Genomic DNA, 26,396 nt, shown 5'->3' on the forward strand with positions numbered 1-26,396 from the left:
TTATGTAACTGCTGTGGTAGTTTTTGTCTACTCGTAAGCTGAAGATGTATCTTATGTGATCATGTAAAATGGTCTTGTTGTTTAGACATAAGTCATTTTGAACATTTTTCATTTTAGATATTTGAAAAAATAAATCCCTCAAAGGTAGGACAGTGCTTGATTGAGGTCTTTCACAACCTTCTCATCCTATCATCATAATACACTTATTAAGCCTGGCATAGTGGGTGTCCGATTATCCCACTGGAAAGACGAGGCGGACATTCAGCACTAAAATTATAAGTACGCAAAGTCATTTTCTCCCTTATTTTTCTCTAAAGGGGGATTAGATCATGTCAGTGACATTGATTTTTCAAACCAGAGGCCTTGACCTTTGCGGAGAGCATGCTTCTTAAATGATGTAAGTATATGTAATGATTATATTATGAACAAAAATTGAAATTGATTGATTCAAGTTTCATATTAAAGTGCCAACTTCTTTATAACCATATCAGAATTGTAAAGGAACCTATTGAGTTTCTTTTGCAATAAAAAAAAACATTCAAAAGATTCCACACTCATTTCATGACTGGCTGTTGATTTGTGTGCCCCTCTGGGTGATGTGATTCAACAGAATTTGAAGTCAGGACATGCTGTGTCAGAGGAGGACAGCCTGGAACACCCAACAACACGTTACTGACATTAACTTAAACCAAACAGGGTTTGTGATTAATAGAGAACTTTTGAAATTTGCTATTCAAAATACTAATATCATTTGCAGTTCTAAATCTTTTCTTTCATTTTTGAATACTTGGATAAAGGAAACATCTGGTGCTCCAACATGCCAAATAATCAGATAAGGAAATAAAGATGTTGCTTGTGTAAGAATTACAGTTGTTGAAGAATGAACCAACTGAGCATTAACGAAAGGTCCTCTTAAACTTGCATCAAAGGAAATGTGGTAGGCAACAATAGTGCATTAGTTGTGTCAATCGAAGAAATGCACAGGCCCAGCAACTGTGATACATGAGGGCCTGGTGTTTACATTACAACAAACTAGGAGAGTCCAACTTGTATTTGGTAATAGGTGAGTTCCTCAACATGCAGAGCGGGTTGGTCTTGCTTGAGTGACACTCTGTCACCCAACCGTCTTAGACTAAACAAACTACACTGGCAGCCAGAGGCTACTACACTGTATGCAAATACTCACAACTAATTCCAAGAAGGTGCAAAGCTCAGTTTTGTCCCCAGCATTCATTGCCTATTTTAAAGGAAATTTGGAAAAAATATCCGACTTGTCCTCTAACACACAGACACACTACACTCAGTTGAAAATAAGTAACCTTGCAACAAAAATGTCACAATATCATCCCCAGTTGTTGCAGTTTCTGAGTTGGTTACATTGAAGACAGATTGTCTAGTCAGTGATGGATCATATTTGTTGGTTGTCTAACTCTGGCCTTGATGTCGAGATGCATGAAACGATAGTAGTGCTTAACGGAGACATTCTCACAATCCTCTTCAGCAACATTTTGCTCGGGCGTCCCCACACAAGTCAAGTCACTTTCCCTCAATGCGCTGTGCACAACAATGCCATTGACACATCTGGCATCTTACCGTTTTGAGCCGTGATGAAAGGCAGCATCAAGTTCCCCGCAAGGACCACCGCCAGCACTGCGTTAGGATGCATCGTCGGGGCTCGATGAGAGTACCCGGGTCTCGGTCGGACGAATGTGGGAGGAGAGATCGTGTATTGATCACAAGCTCTAGAGAGATGGGCCCTGCATAGCACCAGGTTCTTTAAAAAATTGTCAGCCGAGGATGATTTCAAAAATATTTGTAAAAAATAAATAAAATAAAAAGTCGCCCTGATTCAAAGACCTTCAGAGGACTGCGATGAGCGAAAGGTCCGGGACGAGGCCAGCGGCTCAGGGATGCCGATGTGTGGCCATAGGCGGTGAAGAAGCCTCGTCGGATTGCGGAGGAGGGGTCTTGGGATGTCAGGGAGATTGTCCACAGTGTAATTCCAAAGATTCAAAGATGCGCAGACCGATGCGCATTTGCGCACGCACGGTCACGGTTCGGTGATTAAAAAGAAAGTAACACACAAATTACTCCCGACGGGAAGTGAGCCGAAACACCAGTCTGTTCTCACCAGCGGTCTATTTTTAATTCCAAAAAGAGAAGCAGATGCTGGTAGGACACCAGCGGCAGCAACGACAAACTGCGCGTACCCTATGCGCTCATGACCGCGGCACAGACTCACATAGGCTGCACATATTGTCTACTGTATATAACACTTATGTCATTAAATGTTGTTTGGGACCTCAAACAGTTATTCTGTGGCTACACAGGCTCCTTTTCCTTGCACGTGGATAGGCTTCATTTTTATTACATGCCATTTTCATCAGCTGACATTTGGAGGATGTTGTTCGTGTTCATACAGTGTCTAATGAACCAGTAGTAGCTATATGATTGCCTACTCTGACCACTCTGTTCAAGGTCTTTTGCAATATTAGTGTATCTGCTGTCTACCATCACCACCGGACAAGACAGATGTGTCACGAACTAAACAGAGCAAACGACAAATAATTTTATACGCACGATTTTACATTTGAAAAACTTGAAAGAGATTAAATGAAAGCATCCCAGTCGCTGTTTTCACCAGTCACATCTTTTCAAGCCTATTTCACAGCGCCTAAATACTCTCTCTTGTCAGGTTTTAATGTGAGGAGATTATGGTGATGCTTTTGAACTCGCTGAGGTCATTTAGAAATTATGTCATCACATCAGCGGCATGCATGTTCTCAAGCTGTATGTACCACATCCCCTTGAAAGTTTAACATGGCCTCCTGTAATCCGCTCAATCCCTAATATGTGCTGTTGCATGGGCGACCTCATGTGGTCAGTTATGGTAAACTGAAAAAGAGCCAGCATGCAGCTAATTTTTGGATTGCAGGCAATTGAGAAAACTTAACTCAAAACACTTGAGCATTTGTTGCATTTGTAACTAGACTTACAAATTAAGAGGCGTTTCTTTAGTTAAATATGTTTTTAATTGTAACATTTTACCCATTTGTTTAGTTTTAGTGTAAATGTGAGCCTGTAACTTGATTCCTTTAATAGCAAAGGCTTGCTCTTTGACAAATGCCTGGAGCAGGCTTTTTTTTGTTTTTGTTTTTTCTTGCTGGAATATTGCAAAGGGCCAGCCTGTGCTCTACTGCAGAACAAACTTCCCTCCACTTTACAGCCCTCCCTCCAGTTTGTCCATGGGAGACCACATTTAAAATGTAACCCCACCTGAAACCTCACACAGACCAATCAGCTAGAGAAATGTCAGAGCAGACGGCACACCCTCCTTTGTTCAAAACCAATCAGAGTGGAAGTGTGGCATTTTGCCCGAGGGGAAAACTTACCCCTGGATGAGTTAATTACGCATCACTTAGCTGTGTCCAATGTGTTCACAACGGTGGACCCTCATTTGGGCTTTTTACAACGACTGTCTTCATTTTCGGTCAATCTAGTATGGAAAGTAGACAACAATGGCTTACCAGGCTGAAAAATGAACTTAGCAACAGTCCTCTGGTATCAAATGTGGCTTTTGGCTTTATCCTCATGGGACTAGAGAAGCTGGTGGAGCTGGAGTTTGAGTGTCCTTGCAACCCTACATGGAATGGAATGTTTTCATCAGCATTCTTCATCATTCCTGCCGTCATGGCCTTCACCTTGATGCTGATCATTCAAGGATGCAGATGTGATACGTGGTGCAGGAAAACTGTTTCCCTCTCCAGCGTCGTTCCTGCTATCGTGTGGCTGATTTTGTTGTTCCTCGATGGGCAATACTTTGCTTGTGCTATGACAGACTGGGAGGGTAGATTTGTACTAGTTGACAAGGCTGCTCCGCAGAAGTGGTGTGAGCCAATTAGTGAGGGAGATGTCAGCCCACAAGAACTAATGCTCCGCTCACAGCAGCTGTTTGTTTTTTCTCAGGTGAGTAGAATGATTTCTAGTGTACAGAAGATTATGTAGGATGAGCGGAGTGCTAACACCACACTGCAGAGAATCTATGTAGACATTTGCATAAATATAGCTTTGTTAATAGACTTTATACAATTCCCATCTTTTCTATTAAAATGACTAAAACGGCATTGCTCTACTCCTTTGCACCCCAGGTTATAGGCATAGTCCTCCTCATTTTCATCTGTGTGGGTCTCGTAGTGTATGTAATCAGAGAAAGCTGCCAACAAGAGGTGGAGATGCAGGATGCAGATGTAGCTGAGCTCACTGTGCTCAGGATGAGCTCTCTACGGACCAGGACATCATGAGAGGATTACACCGCCCACCACACCTGCCCTGCTGGCATGGACACGTTTTAAATACCTTGAACAGACTTTACTATGAGTATACGTAACAATTGTCAATAAGTGCCGTTTGGAAGTATTTTCCCCTCTAAAAAGATTGACATGTGTCTTGAATGATGCTGCCATGAATATGAATATAACTGAAAATAATGTACCTGTTATTTTTGCTGTATTATCAGTGAATATGTACCCAGTGTTGTGCCTGTATTCATCTGATACTTCAGTGCAGTGACAAAGTAGTTCACACCTGTCTTTAAAGTGATATTTTACTTCATCACATTTGGTGATTTTTTTCAGTTTTAAACGATCAGCCAGCACATGTGAGACACTTAGTTAACCTAGTTAACATTTTATACCATGAAAATGTTGTTTCATTTTTCATCTGGATATTTTTTGTACCTTTTGTATAAGCTACATTCAGACACATGGAAATACTACTGGTGACAGGATCCACCAGGCACCTAATATTGACCTGACTAATATTAGATTACTCAATATATATTATTGCGTATTCCAACAGTGAAATATTTTAACAGAAATTACACGTTAAATATTTTTTCCCCTCTCCTGAGTAGCAAATGTCTCCAGATTTATGTATGGTTGGACGTCCGTCATGTGTAAACCTACATAACCATGATGATCAGACTGAACTGATAATTGTTATGATTCATCTGTTTGACAGCGAGAGATATAAAACCATACACATGATGATTTGTATCATGGCTGCAACCAGAAAAAAGTAGGATGTAGACACAAATTCTATAACAGTATTTGCAGTATGTTTTTTTTGTTATTGTTTTGTAATAAAAGAATTTATTTATTTAAGTAAAACCCCTCAGGGATTTTGTACGGTCATGTCATATTAGTATGTTAGTTTCTGTAATCCTCAGTTATTTGAATTTAAGTTAGTCTCACAGTGTGAAACTAGTTTTTGTGACATCTTTCGAGCAAGCAAATTTTACAAATCCCAATATACTGTCGGACAAAATATAATCACTTCAACAACAAATAATGTTGTTCAGACACTAAAAACAGTGTATGGTAACATTTGGAATATCTTTTCTGCTTCTAGTGGGCTTTTATATCAAAATTCAAACATTCAATACATTAACTCAGCTGAAATATGGGCCGTTTAACCCAGGCTACAAACAGCATGGTATCTACAGAAGAATACAAAGACCTGTGGACTATTGTTCACTGGCACTGCAGTCCATAGAGTCTGTGCAGGTTTATCAAAACCAGTGCTTACAGTTTAGTTCCCAAATGCCAGGTAAGCCCATTAAGTGTAAAAATTGGGACAGACCCTGCATGTTCATCCTATAGGGGGGCTTATGCAGGACTTTCTGTGTGGCCTTGAGGAGGTTCTTTCCTTTATCCACTCTGCTCCCTTCACTTTTAAACATAGCAGGCTGCCATATTCATCATCATCAAATGGAGACGTACAACTTAGACTCAGTTGAATTTTGAACTACTTTATTTCTTTTTCAAGCTGTTCTTGACCAGAGTAGCCGATCTATCACCCTAATTGTTTTATTCGGTAATTTGCCAAGTACTGTCAAATATATGCCACTATGTTTAACACAGGCATTTCACTTGCTTAAGTACTGACAAAGTTTAAGAGCTGAATGACAAGGGAACGCAAACACAAAGGCCACAGATATTGCGTTAAAGGAAATCTGTCATTTCTGAAGACAGCAGTGGCAGCCCTGAGCCACTTCTTCTTTCTTTCTTACTTAAAAGGATATGTTCTTACATAATATACAAACAGTCACTTTTTTAGGAGGTAGAGTTTGAGCCAATAGTATACCTGTATCCCATATTGGTTGTTAGTCATACTTCCAAAGTTCATCACTAGGTTCTCTCTCTTCTATTTTTATAATATTTTGAATCACCAGTCAACCCCTCAGTGATGCTCCAGCCTCTGTGGGTCTGTCTTAATATATCTAAGAGTGAATGAATTAGGACAGTCATGTTCAGCCAGTGGCTTCCCTCCACAGGAACGTCTACAACTCTCTCATCAGGAGAGGAAGGTTAGAGAAGCATAAGAAACATCAAAAGATGTCAAAGAAACAGCGTCACTGAAAAGTGTTCAAAATCATTCAAACACCTTTATTTTCAAAATGCTTATGTACATGCAGTAGAAGTCCTTTCTAGAATTTCAGCATTCATCATCTCAACATATTGTGTTAGGCAGTAAATATGTATGTTAATCAAATGATTTAAAGTAGTTTTACATCTAGAATGAACAATTCAAGTCAGACTTTCACACTTGAATGAAAGAGGCTTCTGTTTAACACTGAGATTAATACACTAGTAGCCTATGTATTGCATAACAAGGAAAGACTGAGTCAGTAAAATCCCACAGATATAACAAGTTATAGTGCAAAGAGTCTAGTGTAGTCTTGATGTGTCACTCCAATGTATGGCTTCGTTGTTCAAGCCTACACTTAAGAAGACAAATAAGATAATACAGCCTCAATATTTTAAAATGTGAATAATATGATTAATAATTTATAAATGTAAAATATAGTGTGCTACAGTATAAAAGTGAATTTTGAAAATTTGAAAATTAGTGGCACTGAGAGAAAAAAAACACTGATTAAAATGTTTTTATTTTGTCCATACTAGAGCAGCAGTGCTACTTTATATCTTGTTAACCCGTTTATGTGTCTTGTCGCCTCTGGCTACAGATATCAGGGGGTCCATGTATTTTGAATTAGTGATGTTCTTTAATATATACTGTAAACATGTGTGTGTGTGTATATATATATGTATATATGTATATATATGTATTTGCCAACTTAATAAGAAAAATAAGTTGCTGTTAAAGCTATTGCAGTTTGTTTGTTCAGCGCACTGGTTTTGTGAAATAACAATAATGTAAGAATGTAGTGAGTCAAAACTACAGACTTAGGCATATTTGTTGTTCCCTGACAATAAAACAAATAATTATATAGCACTAAATGACATGTTTTACATGTTTTTTTTTACTAGAATCAAATTATGTTTTTGCAGCTCATTTAAAGTTTATTTCTATTATCCTGATAATCACAATACAAATAACTATCATATGCAAGCAAATTTAGCTGATTGCTACTTCTAATTTTTTTTAATCACATTTATTTTTTGTTCTCGGACACAGCTTAGAGCATAGACACTTTATAAAAGCAGCAAAAGTACTTAGAATAATCAGCACAACTAAAACTAAGGAAAGTATCACATCTACAGAGTGATAGGAATACAAGGGCAGTTTGTACAGGACTCGGTTCTCAGGTGAGCTGCTCCTTTGTGTCTCATGACGAACTCTATCCAGAAGATGGCGTTATCGAGTGGCTTCATTGGCTGATCTCTGTGCAGCCTGGCGAGTCTCTGCATGTTCATCCTGTAGGAGGGCTCATTCAGGACTTCCTGAATACTCTGGAAAAAGATGTCTTCATTCATTGTAAAAACATCAATTATCTTCCCTGCTACTATTCCTTCCATTCTTAATAGATTATCAGGTTGATCAAAAATCAGTGGAAGCCCGAGTATAGGGACTCCATGGTAGATTGCTTCTTAAACACTGTTTGTTCCTCCATGAGCCACAAATAGTCCTAAAAGGTTATTCTGTGGCATTCAGTCATCTAGTAGAGCGTTGTTGGCCAGAGTGGCTGGCCTGTCACCTTTATGCCTCCAGATATATTTCTGGGGTAACTTGGCAAAAGCTGCAACTACTTTGTTTGTTATGTCAGCACGAAGTTTACTTTGTGCTGACATAACAGCACGAAGTGAAGTCCCAGAGACATGATAATGACTCCATGTTCCCCTGAACTCTGGGCAAAATCCAAGTGTTGAGGCCGAGGTTTTCCAGGTTTACACAGGAACCCTCCAAAATAGATAATATTAGGCATGGTGGGATGTCCATTCTCATGAGCCACAGATCTGCTGCCTGAAACAGAGAGTAGTCTACATCTGGACATAAATACTTTTCAATTAAGCCAACATAGTGTGTTTGATATAGTATGCAACTTGATACTCTGTGAAACCAAAAACAATTATAATGGTAAGTCTCTCAAGAAAAATCTATTTATCTGATAAAACAGTTCCCGTCGTTGGAACATGAGAGAGAGGAGAGGATGCAATTGAAAAATGGCCTTCACCATGACTAGTCCATCTTGCACTGAAAGCAAGAGACACCTTAAGGTAGTGGGCATGTATAACACCCCCTGGCATAGCAGGGTCTGTCAAGACAAGGTCATATTTTGCATCCTGTAGAGACTGTATCAAATATTTGTCTTCAAAAAGCATCTCAAGCATTGTGCATGTTTTGTGTCATGCATCTCAGAGGACTTGCAGTTTAAAACATGTCCAGGCAGACTTTCCCTCCAACTGTATTTCAAGTCTTTATCATATCCAGACTCAGTATTGAGTGTAACTGAAGTATAGAATAGGGAGTTTTCCTTGACGTACCAGCTGTCTGATCCTCGCACAACTGAAACCTGGTGGCCTTGAATGTAGTTCCTCAAAAATGACTTTCATGTTTACCCAGTGGCTCCGGTCCACTGAATAAACAAACACTTTCCCACCATAAATTACACTTGGGCAGTGCATGCAGAGAGTGATCCCAACCCAGGACTGGTGTATTTGTAATCTTAAATTGGGAGGACAGAATATTAAATCTTAAGTAGCTTTGTTATTATAAAAATAAATGTACTTAAAATAGAATTCTGTTATATAATATGTTATGTTATATAATAATTTGGCTTTAGTGTGTGTAACCTGCTGCAGTAGTTTAACATTTACAGTGAGTGCTAACCAGAATGCAACCTTTACACCTGAGATGATCTAAACCACTGGAGCAACAAGAGGATGTGTAACAGTATTGTATGTCTAGTAAATATTAGCGTCTAAAATATGCACAATTTCTAATTCCAAAAAAAATAAATCCTTTCTATTGGCAAAAGATTTTTTTAAATGATCTTCTTTGGCAATGTTTTTCTTTTTCAGTATTTCTCCTTTGCCAGAGGATAAAACCTGTGTTAGTCCTTTCACTTTCAAGTTTGAGGTGGACTTTAGTACAGCAATGCCATATTGTTAACACTTGTGATAAGAAAGTTCAAAGGGGAAAAAATATAGTCCATGGTGTTTACTCTAGGCAAATATTGGTAACCAAACTAAATTGCTTGTATACACAGGAGAATTATGCTGCAGTTTCCAAGTAACTTTCAAACTGCAGCATAATTCTCCTGTTTTTACAAGTGTTTAGTTACATACAATTTTAATTTTCAGTTTGCAAATGTTATTGCAATTCCATTATTCAGTCAAATGAAGCTTGACTTGACTCCTTATAAAAAGCAACTGCTACTTGACATGATCGCCAAACATTACTGTTATGACGTTATGACTAGAGTACCGACTGCCAAGCATTTCATTTCACAGTTTGTCCATCTTTTCTCTTTGCCACCCTCCTCTCTCTACATTAAAGAGGCATAGATTAATGTCACTGTTGTAGTGATTTCGGACAGGTTATGGATGAAAAGTTCGGATAGGATTAAAGCTTGTTCTGTTAATGCGAGTTTAAAGTCTGTCTCCCCTCCCTGCTTTAAAAATGACTGAATGACATGGTTTCCTGTCTATGTTCAAGAAATTTGGTACACCTTGTCTAATTCCTGCCCCAAGTTCCTTAAGGTCTGGGGACCCTTTATTGATCATACTAGGACAGAGAGGTATCTCAGTGGGACCTAATTCAGTTGGACTTTACTGTATCATGTTGTAGGGCATTGCATAGTAATGTGCTGTAATCCACCAGATTAATTTTCTTTTCTGGCCTTCCTCAACCTCACTGTATTAGCTACACCGACTCAATTCCTGATCCTCAATTCACTTATGGACATTTCAGTCATTGCACAAATTGACATGCATGTGCATCTTTACTGTGAACTGGCAGTGTGTTGCTCTTTTTTACTTTTTAAAAAAAATCATTTTAGTTTGTTCTGTTTTGTTGTGTCACTTTTTCTATTTTGTTCTCCACATTGTGAAAAAGCAAAACTTATAAATACAATTTATTTAAAAAAAACAGCAACTACATACCTTAATGTTGTAACCAACGAGTGGTTTTCTGATATGGTGATATGACAATGTTCCAGTGTAACCTGGCCACTTTGTTGTGTTGTCTTCTTGAAAATTATATATTTTTAAGTAGCTGATATTCCTCTTTAACAGCCTAAGAAAATACTGTAATGGAATAACATCTCATTCTAGCTGATACAGGTGGCAACAAACTCTCATTTAGATTCATTTTTAAAACATATCTATTTCAAGGTACTTTAATAGAAGTAGAAGTGCATCCTTCTCTGTTTTAATGTTTTATTGTCAGTGTCTTAAATATTTCAGGATCCTTGCTTTAACAACTTTTTTTCAGGATAATGCAGTATATTGTAAAAGTATAGCATATAATAAGTGTATAGCAAAGTTGAAATGTGTATCTTAGCTCGTTTTATTTATCAAGTTATGTAGTACACTTCTGGTAGTTTGCATTTGCAGAGATCATTTTAATCTTCATTTGGTTACATCCAAAAGCAACGGTTGACAAATGACACAATAATCACACACATTTCACAAGCCAGCAGTTAAGACTAGTCATTTCATTTTTTACAGTACATATTTTTTTTGTAGGAAACTTGCAGTAAACACAAAACACAAATAAAAAAAAAAGAGAAATATCTACAAATAAAAAATCAGCATTTTTCCCCCCACTAATTACATTTTACAACTGTAATATAGCAACATATTAACCAATATGAAAATGAACAATCAAGCATGTCTTTTGGTTAGTCAGATTTCACTTTTCTTTTCCAACACAGTCTAAAGCATGTAAGTGCTAACCCAGCAAACGTGAACAAAATAAGAAGAGCAACTGAAACTAAAAATAATATGACATCTACAGAGTGGTAGGAATACCATGGCAATCTATAGGACTCGGTTCTCAAGTGAGCTGCTCCTTTGTGTCTCATGACAAACTCTATCCAGAAGATGGCGTTATCGAGTGGCTTCATTGGTTGATCTCTGTGCAGCCTGGATAGTCTCTGCATGTTCATCCTGTAGGAGGGCTCATCCAGGACCTCTTGAATGGTAGTCTGAAATACTTTTCTATCCAATTCAGAAACATCCAAAACCTTTGCCACACCTTTTGCTTTCAGTCTAGAGAGGTTGTCAGCTTGATCGAACACAATGGGAATGCCTACAATTGGAATACCATGATATATAGCCTCATAGATTCCATTTGTTCCTCCATGACTTACAAATACCTTCATCTTGGGATGTCCTAAGAGGTCATTCTGTGGCATCCAGTCAACTATAAGAGTGTTGTTGCCCAGAGTGGCTGGTCTGTCACCTTTGTACCTCCATATGACTTTCTGGGGTAATGTGGCAAAAGCTGCAGCTATCTCAACAACTAAGTCATGTGGAAACTCTGCAATTAAAGTCCCCAGAGACATGATAATGACTCCATGCTCCCCTGAACTCTGGACAAACTCCTCCAGGTGTTGAGGCAGAGGTTTTGCAGGTTTACACTGAAAACCTCCCATATAGATAACATTTGGCATGGTGGGACGAGGAAACTCAAACACAAAGTCCACTCTCATGAGCCACAAATCTGCTGCCTGAAACAGGGAGAAGTAGTCTACATCTGGACCAAAGTATCGAGTGGACAGTGCAGAATAATGTGGCCCAGCTATCTGCTTATACAGATGCATCCTCATGGTGTAAAAAATCATGTTTCTGACCCTCTCAAAGAATGTCATTTGATCTGTTAATTCAGAAGGTGGAAGTGGGACATAGGAAAGTGGAGAAGGTGCAATTGCAAAATGGGCTTCGCCATGAACAGTCCATCGAGCATTGAAAATTAATGGCAATCCAAGATAGTGAGCCAGCATTACGCCTCCTCCATTAGCAGGATCTGTCAAAACCGTATCATACTTGGCATCTTTAAAGGACTTCATTAACACTTCATTTTCAAACATGTACATGACTACTTCGCAGATTTTCCTGTGTAATTCAAAGAACTTGTCTTTTAACTCCATATCTAAAGCAAAACGGGCCCACGAAGACCCCTTGCTTTGTTTAATTTTAAGAACTTCAGAGACAAAGAGACGAAAAAAATCCTCATTTCCACCACCAGAAATATCCAATGTGACAGTACTGTAGAGTGGAGAGGTTTCACTGATGTACCAGCTGTCTGCAGTGCGAATTACCGTCACACTGTGCCCCTTTGAATGCAGCTCCTCAACAAGTACCCTCATGTTAACCCAGTGGCTGCCGTCATGTGGAAATACCAGAACTTTCCCGCTGTAGGCAGCTGGCATAATGACAGCCAAAAGAGAGATGATAAAGGCCAATGAAAAAAACATCTTCAAATCTTCTCAAATGGAGCTGTCTGAAATGGAAAAGAAAAAGAACAGAGCAGATAGCGGTCACTAATAGATTCGACACATGTGCACATATATCATGGATGGTGTTCCAAGTGTAGACTGCCCAAAACAGAGAGCTACAACAATGTTCCTTGGCCCAGTGGCACAGGCGTCCTCTTTCAGGAAATTAGAGTGCTATTCAGTGCCAAACACTCTGCATGCAACCTCCCCGAGCAATGATGTTTGTATAACCACATCTGTTTTCATTATGCATAAGAGAAAAAATCCAGGAGCTTCCCTGTATGAAAACACAAACCCTGTGTAACAAATCCTATGCACCAATATTTATAATGATCTGTGCTACTTGGCAACAAAAGCTTTGTACTTTGTATCCTTTCAGTACTAAACAGCAGTTAACAGCTCTCAACAGAGATTACTCATTTGTTGCTCATGTCGCAATAACAAGATACATTTCAAGCTTACTGTGAAACTGGCACTCCAATCAACAATCCTGTCAGCAGATGGTTAAGACCAAAACGAAGTAGGTCATACAAAGCCGTAGTCAAACTGTTGGGACTATAAAACATTTCCTGGTTTCTTTTGTCCCACCCACAGCACAGTTGCAACATGAGATTCTGGCTACTAAAATGGAAGTTCATTCTTGGTCATGCATTATGCCTGAACGACAATGTCAACAAGAATGATTTACTTTATAATGGGGTGTGTGTGGGTGTGGGTATGGGTGCAAAAAAGGTGTGCTGCATATTTTTACCTTTAACACAGGCAGAGCAACATAGTCTTTGAAACACAATGACAATGTCTATCATTATTTATTAAAGCTATAAGATTTACCCAGTTAATAACATTAGATCCTAAATTCACACCACAAACAGTATAATTTTCAAAACTTTTTAACTTTTTTTTTTTTAAACTGGATTATTAAGTGTGTCTTTGGTGTGATACTGAAACTATAATGACAGATGTCAATAAACAATCAGCATGAATTATACATCAACCTCCAAACTCACTCAGAAATAATACATCAATAAGAACATTTCATAATTCCACAATTTTGAATTATGAATCTTGGACATTGATTTGATTAAATAACTGATTCAACTATAAAGGCCATCTTCCAAAAGTCCATAAACGGGCCTAAGAAATGTACAGGTTTTCAATATACCAGTCTTTATGCTCCATATAATAAGACCTCTACACCTGTCATGAGAAGCTCACTTTTGACAGACTATTCTAAATAGCCATCTTACAGTTAACTGCCTTGGCTTTGCAGACGGCACTGTGAAGAGCTGAGATAAAATTAGCTGAATTAGAAAGCCACTTCCCTTTTTTTAAATGTTGCGAAATTGATCTCACCATGACAGCACTTCTGCTGAGCTTACTACCTTCAACTCTCGTCTCCTTAAGGCAACGGTTCTCAAGTGTTGTCCGGAGACCTCCCGGAGTGCTGAAGGGGATTTTAGGGGGTACCCAATAAAAAGGAAATTAATTTATTTTCACTATAATATAATTCACAAGCAACAAAATAACAATGTTTGTTGGTTATGAGTTTCATGCACTCTCTATAATTAAATATCTAAAAGTAAAAATCCTATCAGAAGGGGGACCCTGGGACAAAATCTTATCAAATGGGGTTCCTTGGTCTAATTTGTGTCAGTTTAAGAGTCCTTGATGTGAAAAAGTTTGAGAAACACTGCTTCAAGTGGAGTGCATGAGGCAAAACTCCACAGTAATCTGCATGAAAAGTTTCTTCAGTGTTTATTCTTATGAGATATGTTCCAAGCATCTTGGGAGAACCTGCCACAGTGCTTCTGTGGATTTAGGTGCCTCAGTTGCTTCTGTCTCTTCATGTGATTACAAACTGATTATATTATGTTGAGATGAGGCTCTCTGGGGTCATACTATCTGCTGCAGAACTCTTCCTTCATGTCACTAAAGACAGTTTTTTAGAACAAGGGTCAAGCAGAGAACATCTTTATGATGCTAGTTGTATGTTTGGGGTCATTGCATGTTGCTGGAAGCAATCTTGTCATTACCCTTGAACAGGGGTCATATAGAGAGCATAAATTACCCTACTGGGACTAAAAAAAGTATTACTCAATTTAGATATTCTTTTCAGTGTTTTATTTATAAAATGTCCTACTTGAAGCAGATTGAAGATAACAACATCCATTTACTTCATCCACATAATAAAAAAAAAACATGAATATCAAAATTAATTAAAATAACTATAAAATATTGCCTTTAAAAAATAATGCCATTGATTAGTCATTATCAAAATGTTCCATTAATTTTACTCAAAATGAGTAAAGCCCAACTTAATATTGAACAATATATACATCCTTTGAATGATTACTCACGTTTCACTTTATGTTTGCACATTGCAGTGTATAGACACCTAATCAACATTTTAAAAAGGTTCAGTTACATTTATTTGTGCATGATAGAAAGCAAATAGTGATACTGACAAGATGACATACAATAAATATGGAAAATTGAACTACATGGTTGCATAACAATTGACAGTATATGACAGATAGTGCAGTGTAGACAGTAGTATACAGTTAATCAAGTGGTATGGTTTACAGTAAGGATATGTGCAGTGTGTACATTTTTTGCGGGTGATGTCAGCAACAGGATGCTTTGCTGCATTGATAGTCACACACAAACGTGCAGTCACTCTCTACAGCACACTCTTGCTTGCTCAATCCAGATTCCGGGAGTATCTGTATCTGTATCTCATTTGTGGGCGTCAAGGAGCCACTATCAATATGCGGGAGACTCCCGGAACTTCCAGGAGAGTTGGGATGTCTGCGTGTGTTTTTACTACAAAGTAACTTGGGCTATTCAAAGTGTTTTCAGTTTCTTCCATTTTTTTGTGGGTCTGAAGTTTATTTCAAATTTCAGCTGCCAAAGCTCCGCTGCCCTTATACCCTCTCTAACTCAGGTCCTGCGCTGTGCTCAGTGTGCTGTGTGAGTTTTGACAGGGCTATCAGACATAACTTTTATTTTGAAAGAGACACTTTTATTTTAGGGTCCAGTTGTGCTGTTATGGTGTATGTGAGGGGGAGAAATGAGCAGGTAAAATGTGCTCCAGAATTTGGAGAGAACGCTACAAATAAAGCAGTTGTGAGAAAGCCACTTGTGTTTGCCTGTGCTTCGAGGGACTGTGAAATATATGTAGGGACGAGACCATGGGGAGATTTGTAATCAATTGGATGGGAGGGGCGGGGGGTTAGAGATGGTTCTGAAGTGGAAAAAGCTGGATCTGACAATGGAATTTACCCATTTATAGAAGTTTAGTTCACTGTTGAATATAATGTGGTCTGGGTGCCAAAGAGTATGATGTCTGCCGTGTCCTTGTTTAACTGAAGAAAGTTTTGAGACAGCCAGTCTTTGATGTCATGGAGACACTTTTGTAGTTTGGTTACATCGGCCTGGATGTGTGCAATTCTTTCTAATGTGAGCATGTAAAGACTGAAAAAATTGGACCTAAAACGCAATACTGCGGAGCCCCACATGAAATATTTGGTGGCGTTGAGCTGCCAATGGAAACGGTATATTGTCTGTTTTAGATATAGGAGTGGAACCAGTAGGGGGGAAGCCCTGAGACGCCAGCCCGACGTGTCAGGAGAATCTTGTGGTCAGCAATGTCAAAAGTTGCACTTAGATCGACAAGAATAAAAACAGAATGTTCTTGCATCTGCAGCGTGGAGGAGGTAAAAAAGGAAAGCTTACATATTGACCTTAAATTATTATATAGCAGGGTCAACACCAGGCTCCTTAAGGAGTGGTTGAACTATGGCATGTTAAAAACAAGATTGAACTGTGCCTGTGGCTAGAGAACTGTTAACAATTGTCAATATGCTTATGCCAACTGCTGCAAAAGACTGTTTTAGTAGCCGTGTAGGAAGAATATCGAGTTGACAGCTGGTGGACTGTCCAAAATGAGTAAAACCCTAACCCTAACCCTAACCCAACTTGATATTGAACAAAATATATTTCCTTTGAACTATTACTCACGTTTCATCTTATGTTTGCACATTGTAGTGTATAGACACCTAATCAAGATAAAAAATGTTGAAAGCACAAGAAGCATAACTACAGCCAAGAACAAAAACACATCTACAGAGTGGTAGGAATACCAGGGCAGTCTGTAGGACTGTGCTTTCAAGTGAGCTGCTCCTTTGTGTCTCATGACAAACTCTATCCAGAAGAGGGCGTTATCCATCGGCTTCACTGGCTGATCTCTGTGCAGCATGGAGAGTCTCTGCATGTTAATCCTGTAGGAGGGCTCATTCAGTACTTCCAGTATGGCATTCAGGAAGTTGTTGTCTTTGTCCACTGTGCTAATAGATAGAATCTTAGCTGCTCCCCTGTCTTTCAGACGCAGCAGGTTGTCATATTGGTCAAAAAACAGTGGTATGCCCACAATTGGCACTCCGTGATAAATTGCTTCTTGAACACCGTTTGTTCCTCCATGAGCCACAAATAGTTTAATTTTGGGATGTCCTAAAAGGTCATTCTGTGGCATCCAGTCAACTACTATAGTGTTGTTGCCCAGAGCAGCTGGTCTGTCACCTTTATAACTCCAGATGACTTTCTGAGGTAATGTGGCAAAAGCTGCAGCTATGTTGTTTGTTAGGTCCGCAGGAAGATCATTCACAAAAGTCCCCAGAGACATTATGATGACTCCATGTTCCCCTGAACTCTGGACAAACTCCTCCAGGTGTTGAGGCAGAGGTTTTGCAGGTTTGCACTGGAACCCTCCCATATAGATAACATTAGGCATGGTGGGACGTGGATATTCAAACACAAAATCTACTCTCATGAGCCACAGATCCGCGTCAATATTTAACTGATTAAAGTCCTTATCTGGCCCAAGATATTTGTCACACATTTTCTGGTATACCTGCTTAACCACTATAGTGTGTTGCATTTGGGTTATTAGATACAAAACCATGTTTTTAACTCTCTCCAAAAACATCATCTTATCAGTGTAACCAGATCCTGTGATAGGAATATATGACAGAGGTGAAGGAGCAATAGAAAGATGACCTTCTCCAGCTATTAGCCAGCGAACATTATAAACCAAAGGAAGGTTCAAATATTTGGCCAATATGACTCCACCACCCCAGCAGGGGTCAGTGAGTACAAGATCAAACTTGCTGTCCTTCATGTTTCTCATCAACTCTTGATCATCTAACATTGCAGATACATAGTCACCCACCAATTTATGAGCGTCAACAAATGTGCCAATCATTCCTACACTTATGTGGAGAAAACTCATCAAAGGAAGCGCCCCCCTATCAAATTTTATGACGTCAGATACAAGTTTTGAAATAAATGTTTGATCTAAGCTCCTCTCGACTTGAACTGTGAAGGTATTGTAATAAGAGGACTTATCCTTGATGTACCAGCTTTTACTGGAACGCACAATGGTTATATTGTGTCCTCTTGAGTGCAAAGCTTGGATTAGAACATCCATGTTTATCCAATGGCTGCCCTCAATAGGAAAGACCAAGATGTTGCCTCCTAGACACGGACTGGGTATGAAGATGAGCAGCAGCAAAGCAACGCAGCAGCAGATGAGCCTCATCTGAAATTAATATGATGGAAAATCAATTTAATACTGTGAAAAATATCATGATAGAAGGTGTGCTGTGACGATGTCTGATGAACCTTACTCTTACTCATTTTTTCAACTTTGTCATCACAACATTGTAATAGTTAGGCTGCAGCTGAGGTCTATGCCGCACACTCTCAAGTATAACTCTCCTATAGGATCATTGCTGAAATGCTAGTTTCATTTATAAAATATAGGCCCGCAGTTTGCATCAAAGTGTTACATTTATAGAGAAAAACAACAAGATGAAGAGAAAGGTGTTTAATATATTAGCCTGACACTGCATGTCATTGAGTTTAAAGTTTTACTTTCTTTCAAAACACACACCGCCTAATGAAATACTGCTCTTAAGAAACCTAGGTGGGGTTTGTTATCAACATTGAGGAACACTTGACACATATATGGACTGTGGATTGGACTGATACATCTAACTCAGTGTTTGCATTAATATGTCAAATGTGTATGTCTGAAGATGACAGAAAATATCCTGTTAACACATCCATTTTAAAAGTTTAAAATTAGATGGGGAAGTTGTCTATGCTGCACACTCTCAAGTATATCTCTCTTAATAGGATCACTGCTGAAATGCTAGTTTCATTTCTAAAAATATAGGCCCACAGTTTGCATCAGAGTGTTAAATTTATAGAGAAAAAACACCGAGATGAAGAGAGAGGTGTTTAACATATTAGCCTGGCACTGCATGTCATGAGAACAGCAGTGTTGCTGTTGAGTTAAAAGTTTTGCTTTATTTAAAACAATAATGAAACACTGCTCTTAAGCAACCTAGGTGGGGTTTGTTATCAACATCAGACACTCTGAAAGGAAACTGTACACTCTGTCTCACATTGGAGAAAGAGGCAATGGAAATAACATTATAGACGGGTTTCTGAAAGCCCATAGGACATGTTTGTCAAAATCAAAGCACCAACTATGATGAGAAAACGAGAAGGGTATTAATAACAATGAAATGCATTTTCTCATTAAAGTTAAGATGTTTTCTTATATTGAGAAACTTTTTTCGACAAGGTTTAAAAGAATATGTTTTCTCATAATGAAAAACACGTGAGATATGGACTGTGGATTGGACCAACTAACTCCTTGTTTGCATTAATACGTCAAATGTCTGAAGATCCTGTTAACACCTTCATTTTAAAATTAGATGCTGCCACCTCATCAGTATCTGAGGAGACACTTTTCACACAATCACTGCAATAGGTAAAACAATAGGCTACTCATCCTACCTTGTATGAACTGAGGTTAAGAAATAATATTGATTGAATTGGGCTTTAAGAATTAATGTAGCCTAGATTTATGGTGACACTATTAACCTCTGCATTTTTATATTGTGGTTGAAAAAATGTAAACAGTATAATAGGCTACTTGACATGTGCTGGCATGGTGCCCACTGGCTCATCTCCAACCAGTGACTTTGTGACTTAAAGGCATGAGTACTAACCACTCGACAACAATCGTAATGTTTTAATAGTTAACTAACCTACCAGCTAGTCTTAATGATATGGGGCTGACGAGGTTCGTCCGACTTTCCGAGTCGGAAATCCGACTTCAGGGCGAGTCCCAGTTAAAATTTCCGATTGGGAACTCTGAAACACCGACTTCTGAGTACAATGGGAACACACCATTATCTCTGGCTACTACACCCATGATACCGACACAAAATGCAGCAAGTATTACACTAACAAAGGTGAGTAGCAACCTCATATAACCCACTGCAAAAAAAAAAAAATCTAATTATCCCTATAAGACGTTCAAAAAGGACGTGTTAACGAGTATTGATTATCGTCTTTAGACAAAACCTACAAATGTAACGTTTTACATAATGTGGAGGCATAAACCAAACCGTGCCATTTTTCACCTACTGAACTACAAAGTTAGCATCAAAATACCATTAACATAACACATATCTATCACACAATATTGTTAACACTTTGTCTTTCCACCTACTGTGCTGCAGTTGGGTTTGTTCACATCGAGAAATCAAGTCAAGGCGGTAGTCAACTGTTTCGTGTTGCTTGTGTGTTACTGACGAGTCTACACAGCACACATGAGCTTCAGCTGCACACTGGTGTCCTGGGAGCGTTTCTCTTTTTTCCAAACCAGTGTACATTAAACTACGCCCACTTCTTTTGGGAGTCATGTGCAGCGATATGGAGGTTACCGACTTCCGAGCAAAACTGGAACGCACCACGATTGATGGGAACAAAGCACAATTTGCATGTTGAAGTACAGTAATGCAACTTAAAGTCACACTTAATCATTCATATTAGCTCAGATTTAACGACCTCAAAATGAATGCTTTTAATAAGTATAGTTTTGGCCAGAGAATTGTATTCTTGAATTCATTCTCACTCAGGCTGTTTGTCTGTTGATCTCACAAGAATCATAGTTTCATTATGCCAAACAAACAGAGGATGGTTGTATCTGATGACTATCATTGCTTTGCTTGGTAATGAATAATACAACAGGCAACAACACACAAAATGTGATTTAAATAGTTAATAGCTGATAGTTCCAGTGTAGTTTCTGTACTGACTACTTTAGAGCACAACCTCAATTGTCAGTGACCCGAGAGACCCTGAGCTGGAAGCATTACAGTAGGTTATGTTGATCTTTCTTGTTGACAGACTGTGATCCACAGTCTGCTTTTAGCTGCAGCAATATTAAAATAGCATACTATAAAATATTGTATTTAATAAATAATGCCATTGCTTAATAATCACGAAAATGTCCCATAAGTTCATGACTAAGCAAATATTGTTTTCAAGTTTCAGGTTTATTTTATTTATGTAGCACATTAAAAAGCAAACAGACTTTGCACCAAAGTGCTTCACAAAGGCAGACACATATACAAACATGAAAGGATCAAAATTAAAATAGAACATTTAAGCACAGATTTAAAACCCAAAGAAATTAGATAAGAAAAAAACACATTAAACACCATTAAAGGCCAGAGAATAAAAGTGAGTCTTTAGATGCCTTTTAAAAGTGTCAACAGATGCAGCCTGTCTAATGGCTTCTGGCAGGCTGTTCCAGAGCCAAGAGGCCGCTACAGAAAAAGCTCTGTCCCCAGACCTTTTTTTTTCCATGAAAGGGGCAATGCCAACATACTGAGGTGGGAGGATCTCAGGGGTCTGTTGGTGTTGTAAAGTGTAACTGTTGTCCATAATTTGTAATTTGTAATGTCATTATTGTCATTTATAATATATTTCGGTTATCTTTGTTGTTTTTGTATTATTTTGACAGGGTTATCAGACATGACTTTTATTTTGAAATCCAGTTGTGCTGTCATGATGTGTGTGAGAGGGAAAAATGAGCAGGTAAAGATGCACATGTGCTCCAGCTAAGATAAAAGCTAGGTATCAACCTAAAGTGGTTGTAAAATGTTATAAGAGCCCTCCAAGGACAAAAGATAATTCCCTTGTTTGCAGCACGCACCCAACGAGATGACTTTTGTTTTTATTTTGTCTTTGTTTTACTTTGATAAGCTATTTTCCACATGCTGTGCATGCTTTTATTTTTGCTAACTCTGCCTTTATACTGTGTGTGTGTGTGTGTGTGTGTGTGTGTGTGTGTGTGTGTGTGTGTGGTTTTCACAGTGAATTTGGAGAGAACACTACAAATAAAGCAGTTGTGAGAAAGCCACTTGTGTTTGCCTGTGCTTCGAGGGAATTACATAAGGTGTGAGAAGTTCTGAAATATATGTAGGGACGAGACCATGGTGGGATTTGTAATCAATTAGGAGAATTTTGAATGTGATCCTATAATGAACCGGGAGGCAAGGTGTACGGAGGGGGGGTTATCAACATCCGGGGTCTGTAGGTTGACCTACTAGCCTCTGATCTGGATGATGTAATTTCCGAACTTCTCTACCATAGCCCAGTTTATCATTGAGCGGAAATCCTCCAGTGTTGTGATACAGACATTTATTGACACATCCAGACGCGTATTTCCTGGCGTCACATGCCACCACGGGCTCGGAGGGGAATAGCACTAACATATCATAACAAAATATTGGTGAAATTAACTAGTTTCGCGGCAGATAATGCGTTATATAGAGGCTGCGCTTCGGTGCCCCATGTACTCGCATTATACGCATACACGGTGCTCCACTGGAGTTAATTATGTCTGAACGACTCCAAATGACACCAAAGTTGTCTGGCTGAGTAAAGGGTCATATTTTATGCTGGAAATAAGGTCCAGGTTGTAAAAAAACGGTAATTATCCTTTAAGGAGTGGTTGAACTATGGCATGTTTAAAACAAGATGGAACTGTGCCTGTGGCTAGAGAACTGTTAAAAAATGTCTTTGGGCCAACTGCTGCAAAAGACGAAGTTTTAGTAGCCGTGTAAGAAGAATATTGAGTTGACAGCTGGTGGACTGTCCAAAATGAGTAAAACCGACCTTGATATTGAACAAAATGTATTCCCTTTGAATGATTACTCATGTTTCACTTTTTGTTTGCACATTGTAGTGTATAGACACCTAATCAAGATAAAAAATGTTGAAAGCACAAGAAGCATAACTACAGCCAAGAACAAAAACACATCTACAGAGTGGTAGGAATACCAGGGCAGTCTGTAGGACTGTGCTTTCAAGTGAGCTGCTCCTTTGTGTCTCATGACAAACTCTATCCAGAAGAGGGCGTTATCCATCGGCTTCACTGGCTGATCTCTGTGCAGCATGGAGAGTCTCTGCATGTTAATCCTGTAGGAGGGCTCATTCAGTACTTCCAGTATGGCATTCAAGAAGTTGTTGTCTTTGTCCACTGTGCTAATAGATATAATCTTAGCTGCTCCCCTGTCTTTCAGACGCAGTAGGTTGTCATATTGGTCAAAAAACACAGGTATACCCACAACTGGCACTCCGTGATAAATTGTTTCTTGAACACCGTTTGTTCCTCCATGAGCCACAAATAGTTTAATTTTGGGATGTCCTAAAAGGTCATTCTGTGGCATCCAGTCAACTACTATAGTGTTGTTGCCCAAAGCAGCTGGTCTGTCACCTTTATATTTCCAGATAACTTTCTGAGGTAATGTGGCAAAAGCTGCAGCAATGTTGTTTGCTAGGTCTGCAGGAAGATCATTCACAAAAGTCCCCAGAGACATTATGATGACTCCATGTTCCCCTGAACTCTGGACAAACTCCTCCAGGTGTTGAGGCAGAGGTTTTGCAGGTTTGCACTGGAACCCTCCCATATAGATAACATTAGGCATGGTGGGACGTGGATATTCAAACACAAAATCTGCTCTCATGAGCCACAGATCCGCGTCAATATTTAACTGATTAAAGTCATTATCTGGCCCAAGATATTTGTCACATATTTTCTGGTATACCTGCTTAACCACTATAGTGTGTTGCATTTGGGTTATTAGATACAAAACCATGTTTTTAACTCTCTCCAAAAACATCATCTTATCAGTGTAACCAGATCCTGTGATAGGAATATATGACAGAGGTGAAGGAGCAATAGAAAGATGACCTTCTCCAGCTAGTAGCCAGCGAACATTATAAACCAAAGGAAGGTTCAAATATTTGGCCAATATGACTCCACCACCCCAGCAGGGGTCAGTGAGTACAAGATCAAACTTGCTGTCCTTCATGTTTCTCATCAACTCTTGATCATCTAACATTGCAGATACATAGTCACCCACCAATTTGTGAGCGTCAACAAGTGTGCCAATCATTCCTACACTCATGTGGAGAAAACTCATCAAAGGAAGCGCCCCCCTTTCAAATTTAATGACGTCAGATACAATTTTTGAAATAAATGTTTGATCTAAGCTCCTCTCGACTTGAACTGTGAAGGTATTGTAATAAGAGGACTTATCCTTGATGTACCAGCTTTTACTGGAACGCACAATGGTTATATTGTGTCCTCTTGAGTGCAAAGCTTGGATTAGAACATCCATGTTTATCCAGTGGCTGCCCTCACCAGGAAAGACCAAGATGTTGCCTCCTAGACACGGACTGGGTATGAAGATGAGCAGCAGCAAAGCAACGCAGCAGCAGATGAGCCTCATCTGAAATTAATATGATGGAAAATCAATTTAATACTGTGAAAAATATCATGAACCTTACTCTCACTTATTTTTTCAACTTTGTCATCACAACATTGTAACAGTTAGGCTGTAGCTGAAGTCTATGCTGCACACTCTCAAATATAACTCTCCTATAGGATCATTGCTGAAATGCTAGTTTCATTTATAAAATATAGGCCCGCAGTTTGCATCAAAGTGTTACATTTATAGAGAAAAACAACAAGATGAAGAGAAAGGTGTTTAAAATGTTAGCCTGACACTGCATGTCATTGAGTTTAAAGTTTTAGTTCTTTCAAACACACACCGCCTAATGAAATACTGCTTTTAAGATACCTAGATGGGGTTGTTATCAACATCAGACACTTATAGGATCTGTCCACTCTGTCTCACACAGGCAATAAATGTATCATTACAACATGTTTCTGAAAGCCTATAGAATGTGTTTATCAAAATCAAAGCACCAACTGTATGAGGAAACTCTGAGCGAGAAGGGTATTTTACAGTGAAATGCATTTTCTCATTAAAAGAAGACATTTTCTCATTATAATGAAAAAACAATTAAGGCATATATGGAATGTGGATTGGACCAATATTTCTAGTTTGGCATTTTCATTAATATGCCAAATTTGTACATCTTAATATGACATCAAATAGTTGGCTAAAGATGTGCAAATGTTATGTTTTACTTAATGTGGAGGCATGAAGTATATAAATGCCACTTTTCCACTGACAGAACTACAAAGTTAGCATCAAAATTCTGTTAACATAACACATATCTATCACAAAATATTGTTAATATATAATAGTCTTTCCACCTACTGTGCTGCTAATGTGTTTGTCCACACAGAGAAATCAAGTCAAGGCGGTAGTCAACTCGTTTCATGCTGCTTCTGCGTTACTGAGATTGGGATTGGTATTTCTGACTTTGCCCCCGGAACTTCTGACGTCTTTAGTAGAACAGCAATTCACCATACGTGTGTGCAGCAACAAGGAGGTTACTGATTGATAGGACCAGAGCGTACAAGTAATGAAACTTAAAGTCACAGTTAATCATTTATATTAGCTCAGATTTAACAACCTTTGTGAGTGTTGCATTCTTGAATTCATTCATTATTCAGGCTACTTTTCTGTTGATCTCACCAGAATCATAGTTTCATTATGCCAAGCTAACACAAGATGACAAGAGGATCATTGTGTCGCTTGGCAATGAATAATACAACAGGCAACAACACACAAAATGTGAATTAAATAGTTAATAGCTGCTAGTTCCAGTGTAGCCTTTGTACTGACTGACTACTTTAGAGCACAGCCTAAATTGTCAGAAGCATTACAGTAGGTTATGTTGATCCTTCTTGTTGACAGACTGTGATCCAGTCTGTTTTTAGCTTTTATTTTGTAACAACTATGTAATCTACTAATGTGATCATTATTGACAAACGGAAATTAGAATTACACAATTATTAGAATTCCATATGTGGATCAAATACTTATTAGTATTAGATCACTTCCCAAGACAAAGGTAAATGTATAGTATATATTATTGCATTTATCATATTATAATAAATAGCATATAATTAATACACCGAATAATCTGTATTATGTAGCCAACCTCTCTAAGTAAGTGTATGGGGTTGATGGTTTGGTGGTGTATGGTGAGGTGGAGGAGGGTGTCGTCAGTGCTTATTCTGGTGCTACATTGTGGCAGCAGTCCCTCCTTAAAAATATTAGAGCCATCACATTTAGAGAGGAACATGTGGGAGGAAGCCAATACACTCAGATAAAAACACATTTCACAAGGTCTTTCGTTTCACAGCAAAACCTCTTTCAACAGTCTAATAGCAAATTCTAATATTTTTAAGGATATTGGCCTATATCCATTTTTGAAAACATACAGTCGGTAAAATTGCACATTGTTTTAGTTTCATCCATGCAGTATTGAAAGGGAAACTTGTCATATTGAGGCAACAAAAATG

At 38.6% G+C, this 26,396-nt stretch overlaps 4 protein-coding genes and 1 pseudogene across 5 annotated transcripts in view; all 5 read right to left on the bottom strand.

Moving 5' to 3' along the window:
• Positions 1-1,907, bottom strand: part of nptnb (neuroplastin b) — a 28,701-nt gene extending 26,794 nt beyond the window's left edge. Inside the window, exon 1 of the mRNA XM_053339055.1 lies at positions 1,594-1,907. Coding sequence (XP_053195030.1) covers positions 1,594-1,666 — 73 coding nt within the window. The 5' untranslated portion in view covers positions 1,667-1,907. The remainder of the gene's footprint in view (positions 1-1,593) is intronic.
• Positions 1,908-7,247: 5,340 nt separating this feature from the next.
• Positions 7,248-8,870, bottom strand: LOC128355565 (UDP-glucuronosyltransferase 2B13-like; annotated as a pseudogene).
• Positions 8,871-10,803: 1,933 nt separating this feature from the next.
• LOC128379223 (UDP-glucuronosyltransferase 2A2-like) lies at positions 10,804-13,309 on the bottom strand. 2 transcript variants are annotated; one of them, XM_053338948.1, is made up of 2 exons: positions 13,208-13,309; positions 10,804-12,746 (listed from the first exon to the last, which is right to left on the bottom strand). In XM_053338948.1, the coding sequence occupies exon 2, from the start codon at positions 12,722-12,724 to the stop codon at positions 11,147-11,149; it is 1,578 nt and encodes a 525-aa protein (XP_053194923.1). In that variant the 5' UTR covers positions 12,725-12,746; positions 13,208-13,309; the 3' UTR covers positions 10,804-11,146. The 2 variants fall into 2 exon arrangements, with proteins under 2 accessions (XP_053194923.1, XP_053194860.1); XM_053338885.1 differs by having other exon boundaries at positions 10,804-12,750.
• A 1,729-nt stretch (positions 13,310-15,038) lies between these two features.
• LOC128377094 (UDP-glucuronosyltransferase 2C1-like) lies at positions 15,039-20,437 on the bottom strand. The gene is made up of 3 exons (XM_053337023.1): positions 20,331-20,437; positions 16,804-18,341; positions 15,039-15,140 (listed from the first exon to the last, which is right to left on the bottom strand). The coding sequence occupies exons 2-3, from the start codon at positions 18,339-18,341 to the stop codon at positions 15,095-15,097; spliced, it is 1,584 nt and encodes a 527-aa protein (XP_053192998.1). The 5' UTR covers positions 20,331-20,437; the 3' UTR covers positions 15,039-15,094.
• Positions 20,438-22,786: 2,349 nt separating this feature from the next.
• LOC128377188 (UDP-glucuronosyltransferase 2C1-like) lies at positions 22,787-25,345 on the bottom strand. The gene is made up of 2 exons (XM_053337133.1): positions 25,243-25,345; positions 22,787-24,405 (listed from the first exon to the last, which is right to left on the bottom strand). The coding sequence occupies exon 2, from the start codon at positions 24,403-24,405 to the stop codon at positions 22,822-22,824; it is 1,584 nt and encodes a 527-aa protein (XP_053193108.1). The 5' UTR covers positions 25,243-25,345; the 3' UTR covers positions 22,787-22,821.
• Positions 25,346-26,396: the final 1,051 nt, after the last annotated feature.

The sequence above is a fragment of the Scomber japonicus genome, chromosome 1 (assembly GCF_027409825.1).
Source record: "Scomber japonicus isolate fScoJap1 chromosome 1, fScoJap1.pri, whole genome shotgun sequence".
Taxonomy (NCBI): Eukaryota; Metazoa; Chordata; class Actinopteri; order Scombriformes; family Scombridae; genus Scomber; species Scomber japonicus.